At 40.6% G+C, this 18,311-nt stretch overlaps 1 protein-coding gene across 1 annotated transcript; it reads left to right on the top strand.

Moving 5' to 3' along the window:
- Positions 1-1,506: 1,506 nt before the first annotated feature.
- tmod2 (tropomodulin 2) lies at positions 1,507-17,604 on the top strand. The gene is made up of 10 exons (XM_056378619.1): positions 1,507-1,629; positions 6,485-6,721; positions 7,960-8,116; positions 12,808-12,930; positions 13,332-13,406; positions 13,491-13,621; positions 13,720-13,827; positions 13,926-14,069; positions 14,602-14,746; positions 15,411-17,604. The coding sequence occupies exons 2-10, from the start codon at positions 6,596-6,598 to the stop codon at positions 15,440-15,442; spliced, it is 1,041 nt and encodes a 346-aa protein (XP_056234594.1). The 5' UTR covers positions 1,507-1,629; positions 6,485-6,595; the 3' UTR covers positions 15,443-17,604.
- Positions 17,605-18,311: the final 707 nt, after the last annotated feature.

The following is an 18,311-nucleotide window of genomic DNA, read 5'->3' as shown; positions in this document are numbered from 1 at the left end:
CATATATCAGCTTTTGGTGATATAGAGAATTATATAAAAACATAATTTAAGAATAATCAATGTGGATTTGCAAGTAGAACAGTTCCAAAGGGAATATTAGAGAAACATCTTTATCAGAAAAAGTATTTTAATGCACATTTAGCAACTGTAGATTTATTGGATTAGTCTTCCTGGGTTTCCTTGGTATATTGTTAATTACTCAGATCATGTAGGTCAGATCATGTCAGGGCTGTTGGGAGCCATCTGACTGAAGATATAAACTTGGCGCTTAATAATGTTTCACTTTGCAGCTGCTGAAACACTGAGTCTCATTTTCCTAAACCCATGCTTGGCTAAACAGCAAAGGTCTGTAATGTGCCCATGTTCGATTGCCCCTAAAACGCCTGACACCCCAACACAAAACCAGAATCTGACTGACTGAGTGAATGACTGACATCTTTCAGAAAAGATCTGTGCTACAAAATACATTTAAAAATCCTTTCATCCTAGATTTGTGATGCTTCTAAGAGGCAGGAGGTAGCCTACTGTATAATAGACTAAAGGTGTTTATCAAAGGCTAACAGAGGATAGTAACTGATGGCATAAAAGTGCCAAGTGCTCTGTCACACAGCAGTAAACCCTTTCTTTGCCCTCAGTCATTATGTATTGATGCACTAACAGATATCTTTAAAATGACTGTAAAGTAGTCTTGCTCTCTGTACATTGCAACCTCTTAACAATTACTATCATTAATCTGATTCTGCAGTGGGCTACTGATGTAAGTTTCAGCACCCACATCTCCCAAAGTGTCTGTGTTACATGCAAGGCATCTTGTTACAGTGCACATATTGTGTGAACCAAGAGGGTGCAAGAAATTCTATCTCCACTATTGTGTAACACAAGGGGATGAGCTCTCATTGATCTTTTCGGTCAAGGCTAAGGTAGGCTTTTTAGTGAACACAGTGTGTTTTGCATCTCCCTTTGTATTTATTTGTATGTGAGGAAAAAGAGAGAAAGATGGAAAGAGAAATGTGTTTTGGCGTTTTACATGTGAAAAGGAGATCAGGTAAGGTATTCACTCTAGGTGCAGCCCAAGACACAAGACTGAACAATCTGTGTATGTGTTTGACTTAAGTATGTGCATTCACTACTTTTACACTTAGCTTTTACTTAATATAACAATATTATGTGTATAATGAAGTACTTCAATCTTAATTACTATCATTCTATTTATAACGTATTTTTTTATTTTTGCCCCTTTGTTGTGTGTGTGTGTGCAAGAGTTAGGGTCTGTCAGGAAATGAAGTGTGTATTGATTTTCAGTCCTTTTCAGTCCTTTTTCTTTTCTCTTTTCTTTTCTTTTTTCTTTTCTTTTCTTTTCTTTTCTTTTCTATAATATATACATATATATATCTGTCATCTGATTGGTGCTCCTATAAAAAGAGGGCGGGCTAATTTTTGCCATTGGTTGACACCTAGCAGACTCTCTGTCTATTGGCTCAATTAGACGTCACTCACAGAACGCTCCGCTGCTGTCTTCCTGTGTTACCGCCCTTGGGCTGAGTGAGAAATCAATCGCTGAAGATATCGCATTCACTGGGGAGACTGGTCTTACTCTGATATTCTATAGCTAGGTCCCATTAGGCTCAGGTAAGGAAATTGATCGCTCGGTTTTGGAAATCAGTAAGTGTGCTACCTTTACTGGTTTACGTACTGTCACTTTCATATGTGCTCTGTAGCTGCCTGGTTTAGCTAAACGGCTAGCAACTTGACTCAACTCTGGGGGCTAGCGTGTTAGCAGCTAGCCACATCCCATCGGGTTACTTCTTATGGTCTCGCCGCATCCAACAAATGTCGTTAAGTTACTAAAGTAAGTGTCCCATAAACGGCTTGGTTTGGCTTTAAATGTTTCTTAACTAATTGATTTGCGGTGACTTTTGCTAAGAGATGATAATCAGGATCATCATGTCAACAGTCGGAGTGATAATCATAAACATGTCAAGAACATGTTAGCTAATGTCGTTCCGTTGCCCGCTATGTCCACAGGAGATGGTTGAAGCAGGCAAGTTACCACCAATATCTTGATGTGTATAACATTAGTAATGCGATATGATATGTCATTTTATGGCAGCGTCGAGTGTCGTCTGATGAGTCTGGTATCTGTGTCTCTCTGTTTAACCAGGATATGAGTTTCGGCATTTTTAAGGAAAGACTGTGGCTTTAGCACGAGTATTACTTGTTAGTTAGGCGGAAGGTCAATAAGTCTACTGAAACACCCTTTGTTCAAGGGCTAAGGTGACGGTTTATGTGTGTGTGTGTTCACAAAGGTAGTTTGGCCAGCAGGGTTCAATTTTGAATGAAGGGTGTGGTCCCCAAGTCTTAAGGAGTACGTCTGCTTTGGTAAGTGTGGTTTCCCCCTTAAGCCTGAAGGCAGGTGGTTTTCCTGTAGCTGTGAAGCAGGTATAGTAACCGAGGGGAATGTCGTGGCCACTGCTGACGAGGCATTTTTGGTGATGCTGCTTATTGTGCTACCTTCCGCAGTACAGTGTTGCTGATGAACAGGCTTCATTAACCTGCATACCTTTCAGTGAAGAGTGAAACCTGTCTGTGAGGGCCTAGTTTCACTCTCGGTGTAACGCTGCCATAGTAGTGAATAGTGGCTGTTATTCGTTTTTTACAAAGGTGTGAATGAGGCAATCTTTCTTGAACTTGTATTATTCATACTCCCTTGCTGAACTGAAAGGCAGGGCACTCCCTGAAATCTGTTTTCATTATATAATGGAGTGTGTGTCTGGAGTGTGTGGCTAGAACAGGGGAGTATACATGTCATGCGTATTTGAGAAACCCCCCCACTTTCTACCCAACACTTGCCTGGTCTGTACAAGAGAAGAATAAGTGAATGAACAACATAAATGTATAAAACAACAAAACTATTTAAACATTTTTTATCCTCATGATGACACCTGTATCTTATTGTTTTTACTTGTTTTGTGTATTGTAATGAATATATCTTAGTAACAGGATGATCAGACCCTATGTTGCTACCTCTGTCTCCTTCTATGTGTTTTATATCTTTTCTGACACTTGCAGGCACCTTAGGAGGCTGAACATAAAAAGGATTGATGAGAACTGAGTAACATCAGGGGTGGAGAGACGGAAAGATAGATGTTAAAACTGGAGGAGAGTAGGTGGGAGGAGGAAGTGCAGACTCTTGTCCCAGGGGTAGTAGAGCTGGGTCATTCTAACTATAGTCTTTTTGTGCATTGATAGGGCGGTGTTCTATAATAATGTAATAACCACTCAGTGCTTCCTGTTCACGTCAGAGCTGCAAACTCCTGTTCAATCAGCTCCTGCCTCTGAGGTCTAAAGTAGCACAGAGAATCTGGATATTAATTGCAAGAATTATACTTTACAGAGTTAAACTTAATGTTTTCTTAGCAGCTAAGAGTTATATAATATAAGCCAGAGATATTCAGGATAGCAGCTGATATCATATCACATGCTTAATGGCCCAAATGATCTTATATTTTGCCTGTCAACATCAGATCTTTGAAAGACGAAACATGGACGTTTGACCTGAAACATGTTCAGACACTTCACTTAAACACAGGGATAAGTTTTGCTGGAGGTAGTAATCTATTAAGGTAGGTCCATCGTGATAATACATCTTACAGCCTTGTGTAAATCAGTGAGGTTTTTATCACTTGTCCTTTCAGACTTGTTATTGCATTCTGGGGGAAAAATTCATCCCAAAACATCCAGCCCGTCAGGTGAACTTACTCTATTATCATGATATTTATGACTCTATTCTTGTGCAATTCTCAACATGTTCATGTGCCCAACAGTAGCCGAAGTGTACAGGTCAGTGAAGGAAAGCTCAAGGTGAATGTAGAGTGCAGACAGGTTTGCAGTATTATTGGCTTTGAGCCATCTGTTGTTGTCTTGAAGGATTAGCAGAGAGGAGAAGGAGAAAGGAATCAATCAGATTGGACTAATGGATCCTCTCAGTGTCTCCACCTCAGCCTGGACCCACCCATTGCCATCATTATCCCTGTCTGCATGTTCTATTACTCCTCTCTCTGCACACACAAAAGCACCGGGCCTCACTGTAAACGGTGGCTGCTGTTTTAAATGTGTTGAATTACGTGTCAGCCAAGTGGAAAGTGTTTTTGAGAAAGTAGGATAATATGGTAAACCGTGTTATTTTGAGCTGATGTTGTCATAAGAGCATTATATGTTTTGTTCGTGCGTGCACGTGTGTTTATCCCAGGCTCTGGCGTGGCATCTCTGCTTTTTGCAGATCCTGGCCAGAAATGTCATCACATCACTGCCTTCTGCACATCTCAGCCAATAATACTTGTAGTATTGTTGCAGTATTATTGGCTGTACTCTGCACTCACCTTGAGCTTTCCTTCACTGACATGTACACTACTGTTGGGTACATATACCTGTTGTTTAGAATTGCACATGGATAAAGTCACAAGTATCACGATTGTCTGGGTAAAGATTTGACTTGTGTGGATGCAAATGACCAGAGTTGGGTCTGGACATAAGATTTTTTTGGCAGATTAGATCAAACATGATTTTAGATTCTGCAAACCTGGCAGTATGTAAAGACAGAATATGCTCATTAAAATGAAGAACTATGTTTTTTTGTGTTCGGGGTCATCTCAGTGTTGATTATAAAAGATGAACAAAACTCCTCTTTCCAGAAACAAGCCAGCACAGGCTTGTAGTGATATCACGAGAAACAAATCCTGCTGCTGTTCGATGAGCTCAGCACAGAAGGCTGCTGTAGTGTTTGTTTTCATAGTTTTCAGACGATTTGGATGGATAATCAGTCAGATAGAATTTTTTAGTTAAAACTTATTTGGATGCAAGTCGGTTCTCTAGTTTAGTGCTGTGTGTTCATGGCTCTTCACAAATATGGATTTCTGATTTGATTTCACCCATATGTAATTTCTAGGATTTTTTCTTCTGTAAATCTGTATAAATTCAATTTTGATATTTTATTGACATTATTTTACAGCCTGACATTCTCGCTTGGGCCAGGTTTTGATTTCCATTGTTTCATCACCATACTTGTCTACCACCTTTAGCTTAGCTTCATCGCAGCTCCAGTGGCTGATTTGCTTCATACTAGTGGTGATATCCAGCAGTAGCAGTTTGCTACACATCACTGCACTGTACTGACTCTGTTCTCCAGGATCTGATTAAACTACTTTACAACAGAACATTAGGGTGAGATTATTATTGCAGATCATTATATTCATACGCTTTGATTATAGCTGTTAGTGTTAGTGTTGACCTTTTAGCCCAACTTCATCTGCTGGAGCGCAAGGCTGCGAATGCCCCTGCCATGACTCTCATAATCATTTCAGACAAGATAAGGGTAATTGTAGAGGTCTAATGGACGGGGTGAGGGCAAGAATTAGCTCAGGACAGAGCCTGGTTTGTGGAGACAAAGGACTGAACGATATGAGAGACACACACTGTGTCAGACTTTTCGCAGAATTCCTCTGAGCCGGACAAATCACTCGGGCAGCTCCGGGGAAATGGCACTAAATGTTTAAAGAATCCTTGGCTAAACCACCTAGTTGAAGCATGGGGTATTTTTTTTTTTTTCTGCTGTCACAGAGTTTAGATACGGTGCTGTATTTTACACTTGACATGAATGAGTTTTCTTGATGGAATATTTCTTCGTAGTCTAAGTAATTTACAGGTAGCAACTGCAGTTAAGGGCTTATGGCTCTTCTGTATATACACAAACACTATTTTATTCACCTCGAGAAATTACTTTTTGACTCTACCATGAGCCAGCTGTTTGAGAGAGTGCAAGTGTCAGTTTAATTGTGTGTACAGCTAAATGTGTGTGAGTGATTGGGACTAAGACCATCTGTGCTGCCCTGCAGGGACATCATGAGGTCATTTTGTGTTCAGACTGTGGCGTGGGAGAGGGAACTGAAGGCTGAAGCCTCATTAATTTGTTTGACATGATACGTACTCGCTCCCTAACTCACTCACTCATCTGGGCATTATTTCATCTGAACTGGTGTTATGTTCTTATAAATCTACTTGGTATTTGCTCCAGTATTTCCTGCCACTGTTAGAGTTTGCTTTATGTCCAGGCATTTAGTCCCAAGAAGAAAAACATAGTCATACATTTTCATATCCACGAGAACAGGCTTCTTTGTTTTGTCTTTTGAGTTGATAATGTTCCCTAAATTAGAACAAAGTTGATGTTCACATAGAGTTGTTGGTGATTCTCATGGGAGTGGTCAGATGATTTTGTCTGAGCCTGAGAAAGTTCTTCCTTTGTTCCAGCTGTGTGTACATTGCATCATTGCAAGGCCTCATTATCAAGCCCAGCTGTGGCCAACTATTGTTTCACAGGGATGAGATAAACAATGTTTATCTCAGTTTACAAGATTTAATTATATTACATTGTTTTAATCAGTTTAAGTAAAAGGAATCATCATGAACATTTATTTGTGTGTGTTCCCAGTGTTTATCTACAGGTAGCCCCCCCCCCTTGGTCTGGAGCAGTGAGCCCAAGAAGGAACAGTCTGGCTGTGGTCTGCTGCTCAGTGTTGCTTAGCAAACTATAGCTGGCACCATGGCGTTGTCGTACAAGAAGGACCTGGACAAGTACAAGGATCTCGACGAAGATGAAATCCTCAACAAACTGTCGGCGGAGGAGCTCAAGCAGCTGGAGACAGCCCTCGAGGAGATGGATCCTGAGGTCAGAGCTCAGTGAGGGTTGGAGGAGCTCCAGGGCTCTTTAGTGGGAGGGAGTTCCTGTGGCAAAGGGAATTATTGGAAAATGACCCATTTAAGAATGAAAAAGACTTCATGCATTTTACGCTCTCAAAATGCTCATAACATTTTTGCTTTCCCGCAAATAAGTGACACAACTACAAATTAGACATGCCCCGGGTTTCAAAACATTTAAAAAATGACACCAAGTTTTACCTGGTACCGACAAGTTTATGCCACCATCAGGGTTGTAGTAAGTCACTGGTATCATAGTATGTGAATGGTAGCCAGTGGAGCATGGCTGAAGCAGATTAAAGATATGTTATACCATGTCATCACAGTTAAACTTCCTGGAATACATTGAACTTCAAATCTATCCAATTCAAATCCAAGGGTGGATTTTTCCTTTGTACCCTCCAACAACACCGTCCAGTCTCCAGCCTCTGTGGTTAGGGGAAAATAATTTAAAGGGGCGAGTCTGGGCTGCAACAACTCTGTCAACAGGCTGTGTTTGTGTGTTTATTTGTGAGTAGAGCTGTAGAGTATAATGAAATCCCTCCCAGGCCCCTGGTTATTTTATTTTAAGCCCATATAAACTGAGTGAGAGAAATCACCCTGCATGGTGGCCACACAGGGCCCACAGGAAACGGTCAGCAGCAGTGGGAATATATTAATTTCTGGATATCATCATATAGGCCAAAGTGAAATTTTGGTGTGCACACAAAAAGAAGTGCTTTGGTTTCAATAGCAGCAGTGTGCACAGACTGGCTAGACAAGCTTTCCTCTATTTTCACACATCCTTCTTCACCTCCCCCAGGTTTTCACTCAGCTATGACAAATGGTCCATAAGTGGTTGCATTTTTATGTCAGTCTTTATAGTCATTAAGGTTTTGGTTGACACGCATCAAGTTAAACTAGTTCAGAGTATCTTTACTTCCTGTTTTGAGGAACTTGAAATTCATGTCTATTTTCCACATGAAACTGAAGCTCTACACTGAAATATTTTTCCCTTTATTTTTTTTAAATGCATGATTCAGTTTCAGAAATGTCTACATATTGTTATGAACAGATATTTTTTCAGAAGGCAGACGGATATATTTACAGCTTAAAAACACAGTTAATCATTTACCAGTTCATGGATCGGGGACTTCAGGTCTCCAGTTAGCGTCCTGAATTCTCCATCAGTTGGCAGGTCTAACGTGTCTCCTTGCTTCCTCTCCCCAGAATGCTCTTCTCCCAGCAGGTTTACGTCAGAAGGACCAGACGAGCAAGGACGCCACAGGACCATTCAACAGGGATAGTCTGCTCAAATACCTGGAGAAGGAAGCCATGGAATACAAGGACAGAGAGGATATAGTCCCCTTCACTGGAGAGAAAAAAGGTGTGTGTGTATGTGTGTTTCTACATCTTTCCATGATAGAGTACCAAACATAACTTAGAGAGGGTAATTTCAACATGATTATTTACATGCTTAAAAACTTGCACTGACTTAAAATCATGGATGGATGATGACAATCTGTTCGTTTTAAAGGTTTATTATTACTTGTCTCCTGGAAGAGCAACCTCTCCTCTGTTGCTCTTCCTGAGGTTCCCGACACGAAGACTAGTGTGTCGGAATTTTTTTTACCACCTCTCGCCTAGTATGATGTTGATGTTGACCAATAGGAGCAAGACAAATTTGACATGCGTTTTGTTCAAATGTTGAGACAACGGAGATGATTTGCAAATGAGAAAAGAGCAGTGAAGTGCTGTAGATGAAATTATGACTAAGAAACTCAGCTAATTCCAGTAGTGATGATATATTTAGCGTAGTTTGCCTCACTTTGATAAACAACACGAGTGGTGAGGCTCTATCACGTGTTGGTAATGTATTTCTCAGGGGGTTGAGAACCAAGGAGTGTCTGTATGTGTTTGTGTCTGTATCAACAGCACAGACGCAGCAGTAATTACTGCTCTGCTCTCTTTGCAGGAATTATTAATGCATGTCTGCTCTTATGCAACATACAGCAGTGTGGGGGAGGTGTGTTTGTACCAGGGGATAGGAAGTAGGGAGTGTCAAATGAGGCGGCATGGTTAGGATTAGATATCTTGAATCTCTCTTTATTGATGTTGTGGTGATGTATTGTTTTTTTTACCAGTTTGAGTGAAGAAATCAATAAACCTTGACTTGATGTGCTTAAGACTGAAGCTCAGGCTGTGTGTTTTTCAGAGGATACTATGCAAATCAGAGCCTTATTTGAATGGGAGTGATTTCTGTCAACAAAAAATGTCAACAGTTTTTTTTTTTTGTTTGCCTTTGTTCATTACTGTGAAGTCAAGTTGTGGACCTTTGTATCATGTCTTAATGATACAATAAAGTCCTAATGCCAAAAAACATGATCTTTAGTTTTACAGCTATTTCGAATTGGTTGTATGTGATACTCGCAGAGTTATGTAATCAGGCTTTTTAGCAGGCAGCTGAGCCTGTAGTATCGGAGTGAAAACACACAAGGTATTGAATGCGGGATGAATCATCATTTCAACAGTCTGCGATTTCATGGAGTTGTCTACCCAAAGGGGAATATACTTGTCTGATGTTTTCTTCAGCTTTATCACAACCCAGTAGATGTTTGTGACAGGAATTTGTTTTCACAAAAAGATGAAATAAATAGTCAGTGCTGATCCAGATGGGATTAAAGTTGCTGTTAAACCTGAAAGAACCTGACTTTCTTGAGAGAATCCAGTTCTGTTCAAACAGGTTTTAGGACATACTTGTGGTATTCATTTTGTACAATAGATAAAAGATAGAGAGATATTTTATGTGACAGCATGGCAGATAAAAAAAAAAAAGAAGAAAAGTGAGTAGAGTAGAAACAGTACTGGGAAGAAATTCTTTTCCAGAGGAATTCCTTGTGTTGGGATCTCCAGAGATCTAAATATGACTCCCTTGCTGGAGAGGATATATGGAACTGACATCTTCCCCCGGCCCAACCCTGGCTTGTTAGAAATTATATATACTCTATTAGTGTGTGTGTGTGTGTGTGTGTGTGTGTGTGTGTGTGTGTGTGTGTGTGTGTGTGTGTGTGTGTGTGTGTGTGTGTGTGTGTGTGTGTGTGTGTGTGTGTGTGTGTGTGTGTGTGTGTGTGTGTGTGTGTGTGTACGTGTGTACGTGTGTACGTGTGTGCACACCCTATGACAACATGGAAAACTCAAATCACACTGGTGGTTCTGTGGAATGTAGCTGATTCTCTTCCCCTTGTTACACTCACCCCCTGCTGATAAATAATGTGGTCATGGGTGTGTGTGTCTCCTTTCATAATTTGGGAGGAAAACAGCCTGCTTAAATACCATGGCAACCATTATAAGTACTTGAATGTTATCATATTACGTCAGTCCTCTAATCCATCTTTTCTTATTGTCCATTCCTTCTGTTCGTTGTTTATTTCCTTCGGGGTTTGCCAACATTATTAACATTAAGTTCTGTTCTGGCTGGAAAGTGGTTGAAGTTTATTAAATGCTGAAAACTTGTTATTATTGTGTTTTCAAGGGAGCACATTATTGGTGGCTTCTCCAGTGGGGTCTAAAATGGGCAGAGTTAATCATCATGTGTGGGGGTAAAGGAATATGTATTGCTATGTTACATTTATTGGAGCACTCGAGGCACGCTTCCATTGAAGACTGATAAACATCATGTTTGCTGAGGTTACAGTGGAGGGTGTGGTTACTGCACCAGTGAAAACACACACACACACACACATCTGCTCCGAACCACATGCCTCCAGTGTTCAATTTGCTTGTTTGACAATAGAAGCATTTGCATTTGTCATTAAGCGGCCATGTGTGACAGGGAACTGACACTGTGTTGTATTTCTCTTGTTTTTTCTTTGTTTCTAACATCACCTCACAGAGTCAACTGCTGTGATCTGGTAATGTGGTGAACTAACGATTAATTGATGAGCTGATCGGAGGAAAATAATCTACAACTATTTTCATAGTCGAATAATTGTTTTGGGTCCTCAGTTTAAGCAGAAATGCCAAACACTTGTCATCCATTGCAGTTCAGCTGACCTTAAGTTGTGTGGCCACAGCAATTCTGTGCAATTAGGGATTATTACCATTCATGCAGTCGTTTGGATGTGCTCAATTTCAGTCATACCTCCAAATACTTTAATGTTTTAACTGTTTGCTTACGGCCTGTGTGATTTTCTGGATGCTTATGTTTTTTACCTTGTCTGACTTTGCTGTAGTTTGTTCCCACATCAACAGTAGAGATGTCTGAAACTAATGTGAAGGATCAGTTTCAGGGTCGATCAAAATCTGATCCGTTCTTGACTGTATTCTGCCTTATTTTGTCCACCTCAGCCTGCTAGCTTTGCAGCGCTGCTCTCCTTTAGGACAACTTATAGTGCAAGCATTTAGCAACACGAATGTGTAGCTCTGTATCTGTCCTCTCCTCCTTGCAAAAATGCACCAAACATTCAGGTAGTAGCCTCTGGTTTTTAGCAGCACTGACTGTTGCTTATCAGATTGGACTCAGTATCAGATACTTAATAATAAGGGACTTGGCATTAAGATTGGGGCCAGACAAACTTCATCAGGAGATCCTTACTCAGCAGCTAGTGAAATGTTATCATAACTCTTAGAAATGATTTCCAGGAACAAAAAGACCCAAGCTGGAATAAATCGGAAATATCTTTTAAGGTCCATGCTGTTATCTTGTTTTTAATAGATAAGCAAAGTTCAATTTACAACCAGGATGATGTATTATTTGTGTAATTTTATTGCATCAGACAAAAAGCAGTGATGAATCACAAATCTGCTGTCTTAACTGGAAAACATTATGGCCTTTTTTTTTTTTGCATTAATGTGATGGAATGGATATTTTCAAAGGGGCTATGTTGTCAGGTTTCTCCTGGGATCATGAGTGTCAGCATTTTCTGCATCTGTGTGGTCCTCCTCATCTTCCTGTCACAGACTGACTGCTTTAGTGAGGAGCCTGCTTTCCCTCCACATTAGTACAATATTTTCCTCATTTAGTCCATGGTTTATGCCCCTGTGGGATCATGCAGATGACAAGACGTTGGGGCTGTCAGTTTCTTGGCTCTTGCTTCTGAAGGGCTAAATGTCGCTCCAGAGGGACTGGCACAGGATGTTGCCTGATGACTGTATTTGCTGTTTACTGGCTTTCAGGAAGTGCCAGAGCCCCCCACTTGGGACCAGTTTGAGCAATTTGACTGGCTTGACTGACTTGGAAGTAGGAAAGGAGGGAAGGAGGGAAGGAGGGAGGGCCTGTTCTCGGGGTGTTTTTGTTTAAGGACGCAGGCATATAGTGAGTCTGCATGGTCACCCCGTCAAGTGCAAGTGTTTGCTGCCCCAGCAGCGCAGTCTTGATTAGACTCAAGTCATTGTTCCATGACTTCCTTCGCTTTTTCCGTTTCTTCACTCACATAGGTTGCCATGGCAATACCATAGTTGTCAGACAGTCATTGGTGGACTGGAGTTTGGCTCGTCTGAACCTTTGATGGTTGGGAAAGGTTGTGTAAAACAGCAGGAAGCCCAGACTTACTTAAACAACACATTTCTGTTGTTCACACTTCACCTCTTCGTCAGAAACATTACCATTATTATGCACCGACTAACAGAAACAAATACTGTAAATGTCAAACTGAAAATAAGTATCTACAACCTGTCTGTCTGGTCTGTGCTCAATCTCTGTGCATGAAATGAGAAAGCATGAAACATTTAATGGATTTTAGTAAACAAGCCCGGCGTGGCACAATGTAGAAATAAGTTAAAGTGAGAGATTAAAGCTCAAGAGCAAAGCAGAGGGATGACCATTTGAAAAGTCCTGCTGTGAAGTATGCCGTCTGATGTCAAAGAGAAAAAGTTAAACGTTAAACGATACATGGCTGGAGAAGAATAACGAGTCACATTAACCTGACAGTTAACAGTTAGACGTTTCTTTACCCATACTCGTTTCTTCCGTCTGTGTTGATATTAAAGTAATTTTATGCCTTTACATTTTTGTGATAGATGAATCAGCTCATTTGAGTTTAGAAATTTTTACAAAATGTGTCTTTTCTTTCTCTGTAGGTAAAGTATTTGTTCCTAAGCAGAAACCAATAGAAATGCGCCAAGAAGAAGTCACAACCCTGGATCCAGAACTGGAGGAAGCCCTGTCCAGCGCCACAGACACAGAACTGTGTGATCTAGCAGGTGAGAATGAATGAAGTACACATTCGGGAAACTAAGAAGTCATTGTTAAAAGTCTTTAAAACATGACGATATATGGGGGTTTCTTTGTAAAGGAAGTTGTAAACACAGTGTTGTAGTGTTGTAGACACTTTCAGTCTGCCTGAGCCCAGTCTCTGCTCGGACTGTAAAACACAAGCTCCTTTCACTCTGACTGTGTTTCCCATGGCTCCATCCTTGACTGTGTGTGTTGATGGGGGAATAATTTGCTCACTGAGCAAAATAACACCACTTGTCAGCTATGACCTCTAGATCTGGTGACCTTTCATTCACTTCCTGGTGCATTTTTGAACCCTGGGAAACACATGCGTACACACAGACTTCTCACCACAGCTACTGAGTCTCGGGTTTGCTTTTGTTTGCAGCGATCCTGGGTGTTCACACGCTGGTCACGAGCAGTCAGACATATGATGGGACTGGAGCTAAGGAGGGTTACAACAGTAAGTACAAATCATAGAATTTAACTGTTAATTTAAAGGTCGCAAAACGATCAATATCTTGAACCCTGCCCGTGTCTCTTCTAGATGTGATCAAAGGGGAGAAGATGAATCCGGTGTTTGATGAACCTCCCAATCCCACTAATGTAGAAGAAACCCTGCAGAGGATAAAAAGCAACGACAGCTCCTTAACAGAGGTCAACCTCAACAACATTAAGGTACACAGAAACACAAGTTTTTCAGAGTGTGTATATGCCTGTCTATCCCAGGGCTGACCCCAGTGTGTCTTTGTTTTTGTTTGTTTTTTTTTTTTCAGAACATTCCCATTCCCACTCTGAAGGACTTCGCCAAAGCCATGGAGAAGAACACGCAAGTCAAGAAGTTCAGCCTGGCAGCGACACGGAGCAACGACCCAATCGCTGTGGTGAGAGGGAGTGGTTTGCAGGCTTTTAGATGACCTAATTGACACTTGACAAACTCCATATTAATGCCTTTGCTTTATGTCCCTTTTCCTTGTCCCAGGCGTTCAGCGACATGCTGCGGGAGAACAAGACGTTGCGAAGTTTGAACTTGGAGTCCAACTTCATCACCGGGGCGGGGGTGCAGGCTTTGGTGGATGCGTTGCGAGACAATGACACACTCACCGAGATCAAGATAGACAACCAGGTACCAGATGATTTGTGACACACATATTTGCACCAACACACCAGGAACTTTTAGATTTATTTATTTACATAGTTATAGCCACTGTAACTGTGACTGCTCTTGCTGGGGTCCCCATAGATTTATAGACAATACTTCAGAGTGTTTATATTTTTTAGAAATTTGTGTGAAATTATAGATTATGACTTTAATTCTCCTTGTTCACTTGTTTTTCGCTGCTGTCATCATTCCTGATCACTGTTAGTGATTACAAGGAACTTACGACAGAGGAAGTCTTTGCACTATTTTAAGTAGAGTGGTTTCACACAGCCAAAAGTAGTAGTAAATGTTTGTTATGTAGCGTGCAGTTGAAGAAAATGCCAACTAACACAAACCACTGCCTGAATAAAACATAAAAGACTAGTTGGGAGTTTCAAGTAGTGGAAAAGAAACTAAACTATATCCCTGTGGTCGGAGTCTATTCTGCCTTAAACCAAAGTGAAGCTCTGACTCTGATGTTCAGATCTTGACCTCTGTACATGTGTGTGGATTTCAGAGGCAGCAGCTGGGTACGACTATAGAGATGGAGATAGCTAAAATGTTGGAAGAGAACAACAGCATAGTCAAGTTTGGCTACCACTTCACCCAGCAAGGACCTCGCTCCAGAGCTGCCGCAGCTATCACCAAGAACAACGACCTGGGTATGATGCACACACACACACGCGCGCGCACGCAGTACTGTACACACACGACGAGTTGCGATTTGTTTAAACTTGCAAAAGCCGGGTGAGTTGCTGTGAATTACATTGCCTTCCACCTGGTATCTTTTTATATGGGAGATTGCATCATGACAAATTGTGGTGATGTTCCCGTATGAAACATCTCGGCAGTAGCGTCAATCCACAGTGACGACCTCTATTCTCTTTTTAGCTCCTCCTCCTGTCAGAGCCGCAGTAGCACAGGTGTGATGCATGGGTGTGGTCACAAACTGTGTCAATGCATCAATGATAACGGCGATTTTCCTTCACGGTGTTTGAATGGAGAAGTCACTGCATTAACAGAATGAAGACTGACACGGTGTGATCGTAGAGCTTTGAGAGTGACGACATCTCACTTCTTGTTTTCTGTTCTTGCTGACACGCTGTTGAAATAGCTGTAAACTTTGACCGCATAGCTCATGATGACTCACATAGTTTTTTCATGATAAACTAACAGGCCTGTGGAGGTTGAAGGTTGTGTTGCATGTTCTTGAAGTTGTTCATTCTTATTTTCTTCTCTTATATTCAGTCAATTTTTGTATTTTTTATTATTTTAAAGGAAAAAAAATCATGCTTTTGGCTTTTCCTCTCTGCTTTTCCTCTCTAGTCCGCAGGAAGCGAGTGGAAGGTGACCTGTAGGAACGGAGCCCACGCTGTCTCCCAGCCAATCCTGTTTGTTTTTCATCTCACCATGTGGAATAATTTCAGCCAATGCCCTGGTCTCATCTCACTGTGTGGAAACTTTAGTCTTGTGCCAAACTGTGGGGCAAGGCACGCTCAACCAGAACAAACATCTGAGAAGAAGGGAAATAACTGGAATTGCCCTCTCCCATTCACATGTTCATACTTTTGTTTATTATTATGTTGTTATTGAAGGTGTAAATCTGATAAATTTTTAGTCGTTTCATTTCAGCTATTCCTTTTTTTGAGCCTTTATATGATCTGTCCAGACTTTTTACTTGCTTCTTTTTCCTTTTATACCATTCTATAATCATGTGTAATAAACATGAACATTACCAAGTAACAGAAACAACAATAACATCTTTGTAAAAACGATAACTAACATTGAGAAAATCCTGTATCCTCTACCATGATAGTTTGCTATTGAGGCTTAAGCTTCCCAGCTTGAACCAACAGAATTAGTCATTAGGGTGATGGGAATAGCTCTGAGGCCACGACTACTGGCCTGCAAACCCTGTCTGACTGTACCGCTGTCTGTTACCACGTAATAACCGTCAGCACGGTGCAGTAATGGTGAGATCACTGTTGTACATTTCATGAGCAGTGTGGTTTGCAGATGTCGTTTATTGGAGATGCCTTGTAAAGCCAGCATGACTGTCGGGCTGGTGTGCGTAATAGTGGGTGTGCACAAGAAGTTTCTTAGTTAGTGCTGGCCTTATACTGTAGTCGGCCTAAGAGAGGATGCTTGACTTAGATACTGTTGGCTCGTCCCTTCATATAATACTGTAAGTAGCAGTGCATACTGCTTTATATTGCTTTACAGTTTTATTCTAACTAAATCTTGTTTTGGCAAATTCTGATGTGGGTTAATGTGATCACTTGTATGTCTTAACAGGAAATTCTAACTAGGTTTTGTTATTTCAGATCAAGTAAAAGTTCGATTATACTGTAAAAAGAACAGGATATCAACTCCATGCTAGACTGAAGAGGCTTTGACCTGCTGTCACAAATAATGTTATAAATGTCGCGTCAGCACGCGGGGTTTCTCTGATGCTTAACCATGCCAAAGACTAACACATGCAGTGCTTAAAGTATCAATATTGGACTCAGTGGTTATTGGTTAAGGATTTGGCTTTGTTAGCTACAGTCACTTCCTCACAATACAGATCTGGGAAAGGAGTCTGTGTGTTGACAACAATGACCTAGACTTTCTTTTTTTTTTTTTTCTTTTTTTTTTTAGATTTTTACCATGCCATTACATTCCTATTTGTGGGCCATTTATGGATAAATATTCACCAAGTAGTTCAATGAGATGTGAGGAAGGGTTGGCAAATAGTTTGTGTGAAACTTCTCAATTTTACTTCTCAGGTTGCGACTACTTGTGAAATGTTTCTATGAAGGGCACCTCTCCACTGATACTAAATTTTACTTCTCCTTCTCCATCACACAATCACTTTCACTTGGCTTTCAGCAGCATCTGAGCAGTAGCATGTCATTCATTGTGTAACAGATGAAAGCATGCGATGTGTGCCTCAAACGGAACTGGTACACTAACTTGCTTGAGATGGGAATAACAGGACTAATTCAGGAGTTACTTGAAACTTGTATATACTGTTTATGTGTAATAGGAACAATATGCTGGCATGAAGTCATCAATTGTGTGAACATCATGTTTCTATCGACCAAAAATGTTCATCTTAACAGCCTCACATTCCTGGAACAAGACTAGTATGTTTTATATCTGTGTTCTTCTTCCATGACCATATCTGCGAGTATTTCTTGCTGAATCTTTTTGTTTTTACGTTACTGTGCTTTGCTGGTGGACAGTCAGCTAAAGTGGAAAACTGCTTCTTTGCTTGGGCTTGTTAATAATATTCTGTGATTCATAATATTGTATGTATATTAATTGTAAAATGCCATCTCAAATTCACACACATGCACACAGCTTTATGTGTGTACCACATAAATCTACACAACTCACTGCTGAGATTTTTTTTGTACCTTAAATCAAAACCCAGGTGTAGACTCAACATAAGGAATATGTACTATTACAAAACCACAAGACTGGTAAAACGCACTGCTGAATATAAGACATCCTCAACAATAAATGTTTTTATGTATTTCTTTTGTGTTTTGTCTTTCTTTAAATTCAAAATCCTTAAAATGTGTCGATAAGGTATAAATTATTGACCCAATTTCCCCTTTTTAATTATTTGATATTTAATTAAAATGATTGAATAAAGCCTTATTCCAGATTCATTTGATAAAAAATAATTCTAAGCACAACGTTCACTTTTGGAGAAAGTTCATAGCTTTCAGCTTCTTGTTTCATCAGCAGGGGGAGTTTCCTCAGGTGTAGCCTAAAGGAGTAAATTCCACTCACAGATGAAGGCCATCAAATGTGGCTGAAAGCTCCACATATTTTCAAGTAAGTGGTGCTAGGTTGTGCTTAGTTTTTTTTCCCAAGGTGTATAAAGAAACTTGGTTGCTTCTCTAAAGCCACTGTGAGGCTGCACTAAGGCACAGCATTGCTCTGAGCTCAGTGCAGACATTTAGCACTAAAAACAAAGAGGCTGATGGGAATGTTTTTATTTTAGCAGGTATTTGGTCACACACCAAAGTATTATACAAATTAAAATTTTATCTGATGATGGGGCTAGAGGAAAAGTTAGATGATCATAGAAGTCAGCAGGCTTCATAAGGGACTGTGAACTTTCATGGCAGTCGAGCCCACACCTGGTGACTGAAGACCAAAAATGTCAACCTGACGGTGGTGCCAGGGGGAAAGTCAGTGGATTATCAATGTCAGTAGAATTCATCCTCTGGG

Source organism: Seriola aureovittata, chromosome 1, assembly GCF_021018895.1.
Source record: "Seriola aureovittata isolate HTS-2021-v1 ecotype China chromosome 1, ASM2101889v1, whole genome shotgun sequence".
Lineage (NCBI taxonomy): Eukaryota > Metazoa > Chordata > Actinopteri > Carangiformes > Carangidae > Seriola > Seriola aureovittata.
This window is presented reverse-complemented; position numbering and strand designations above follow the sequence as displayed.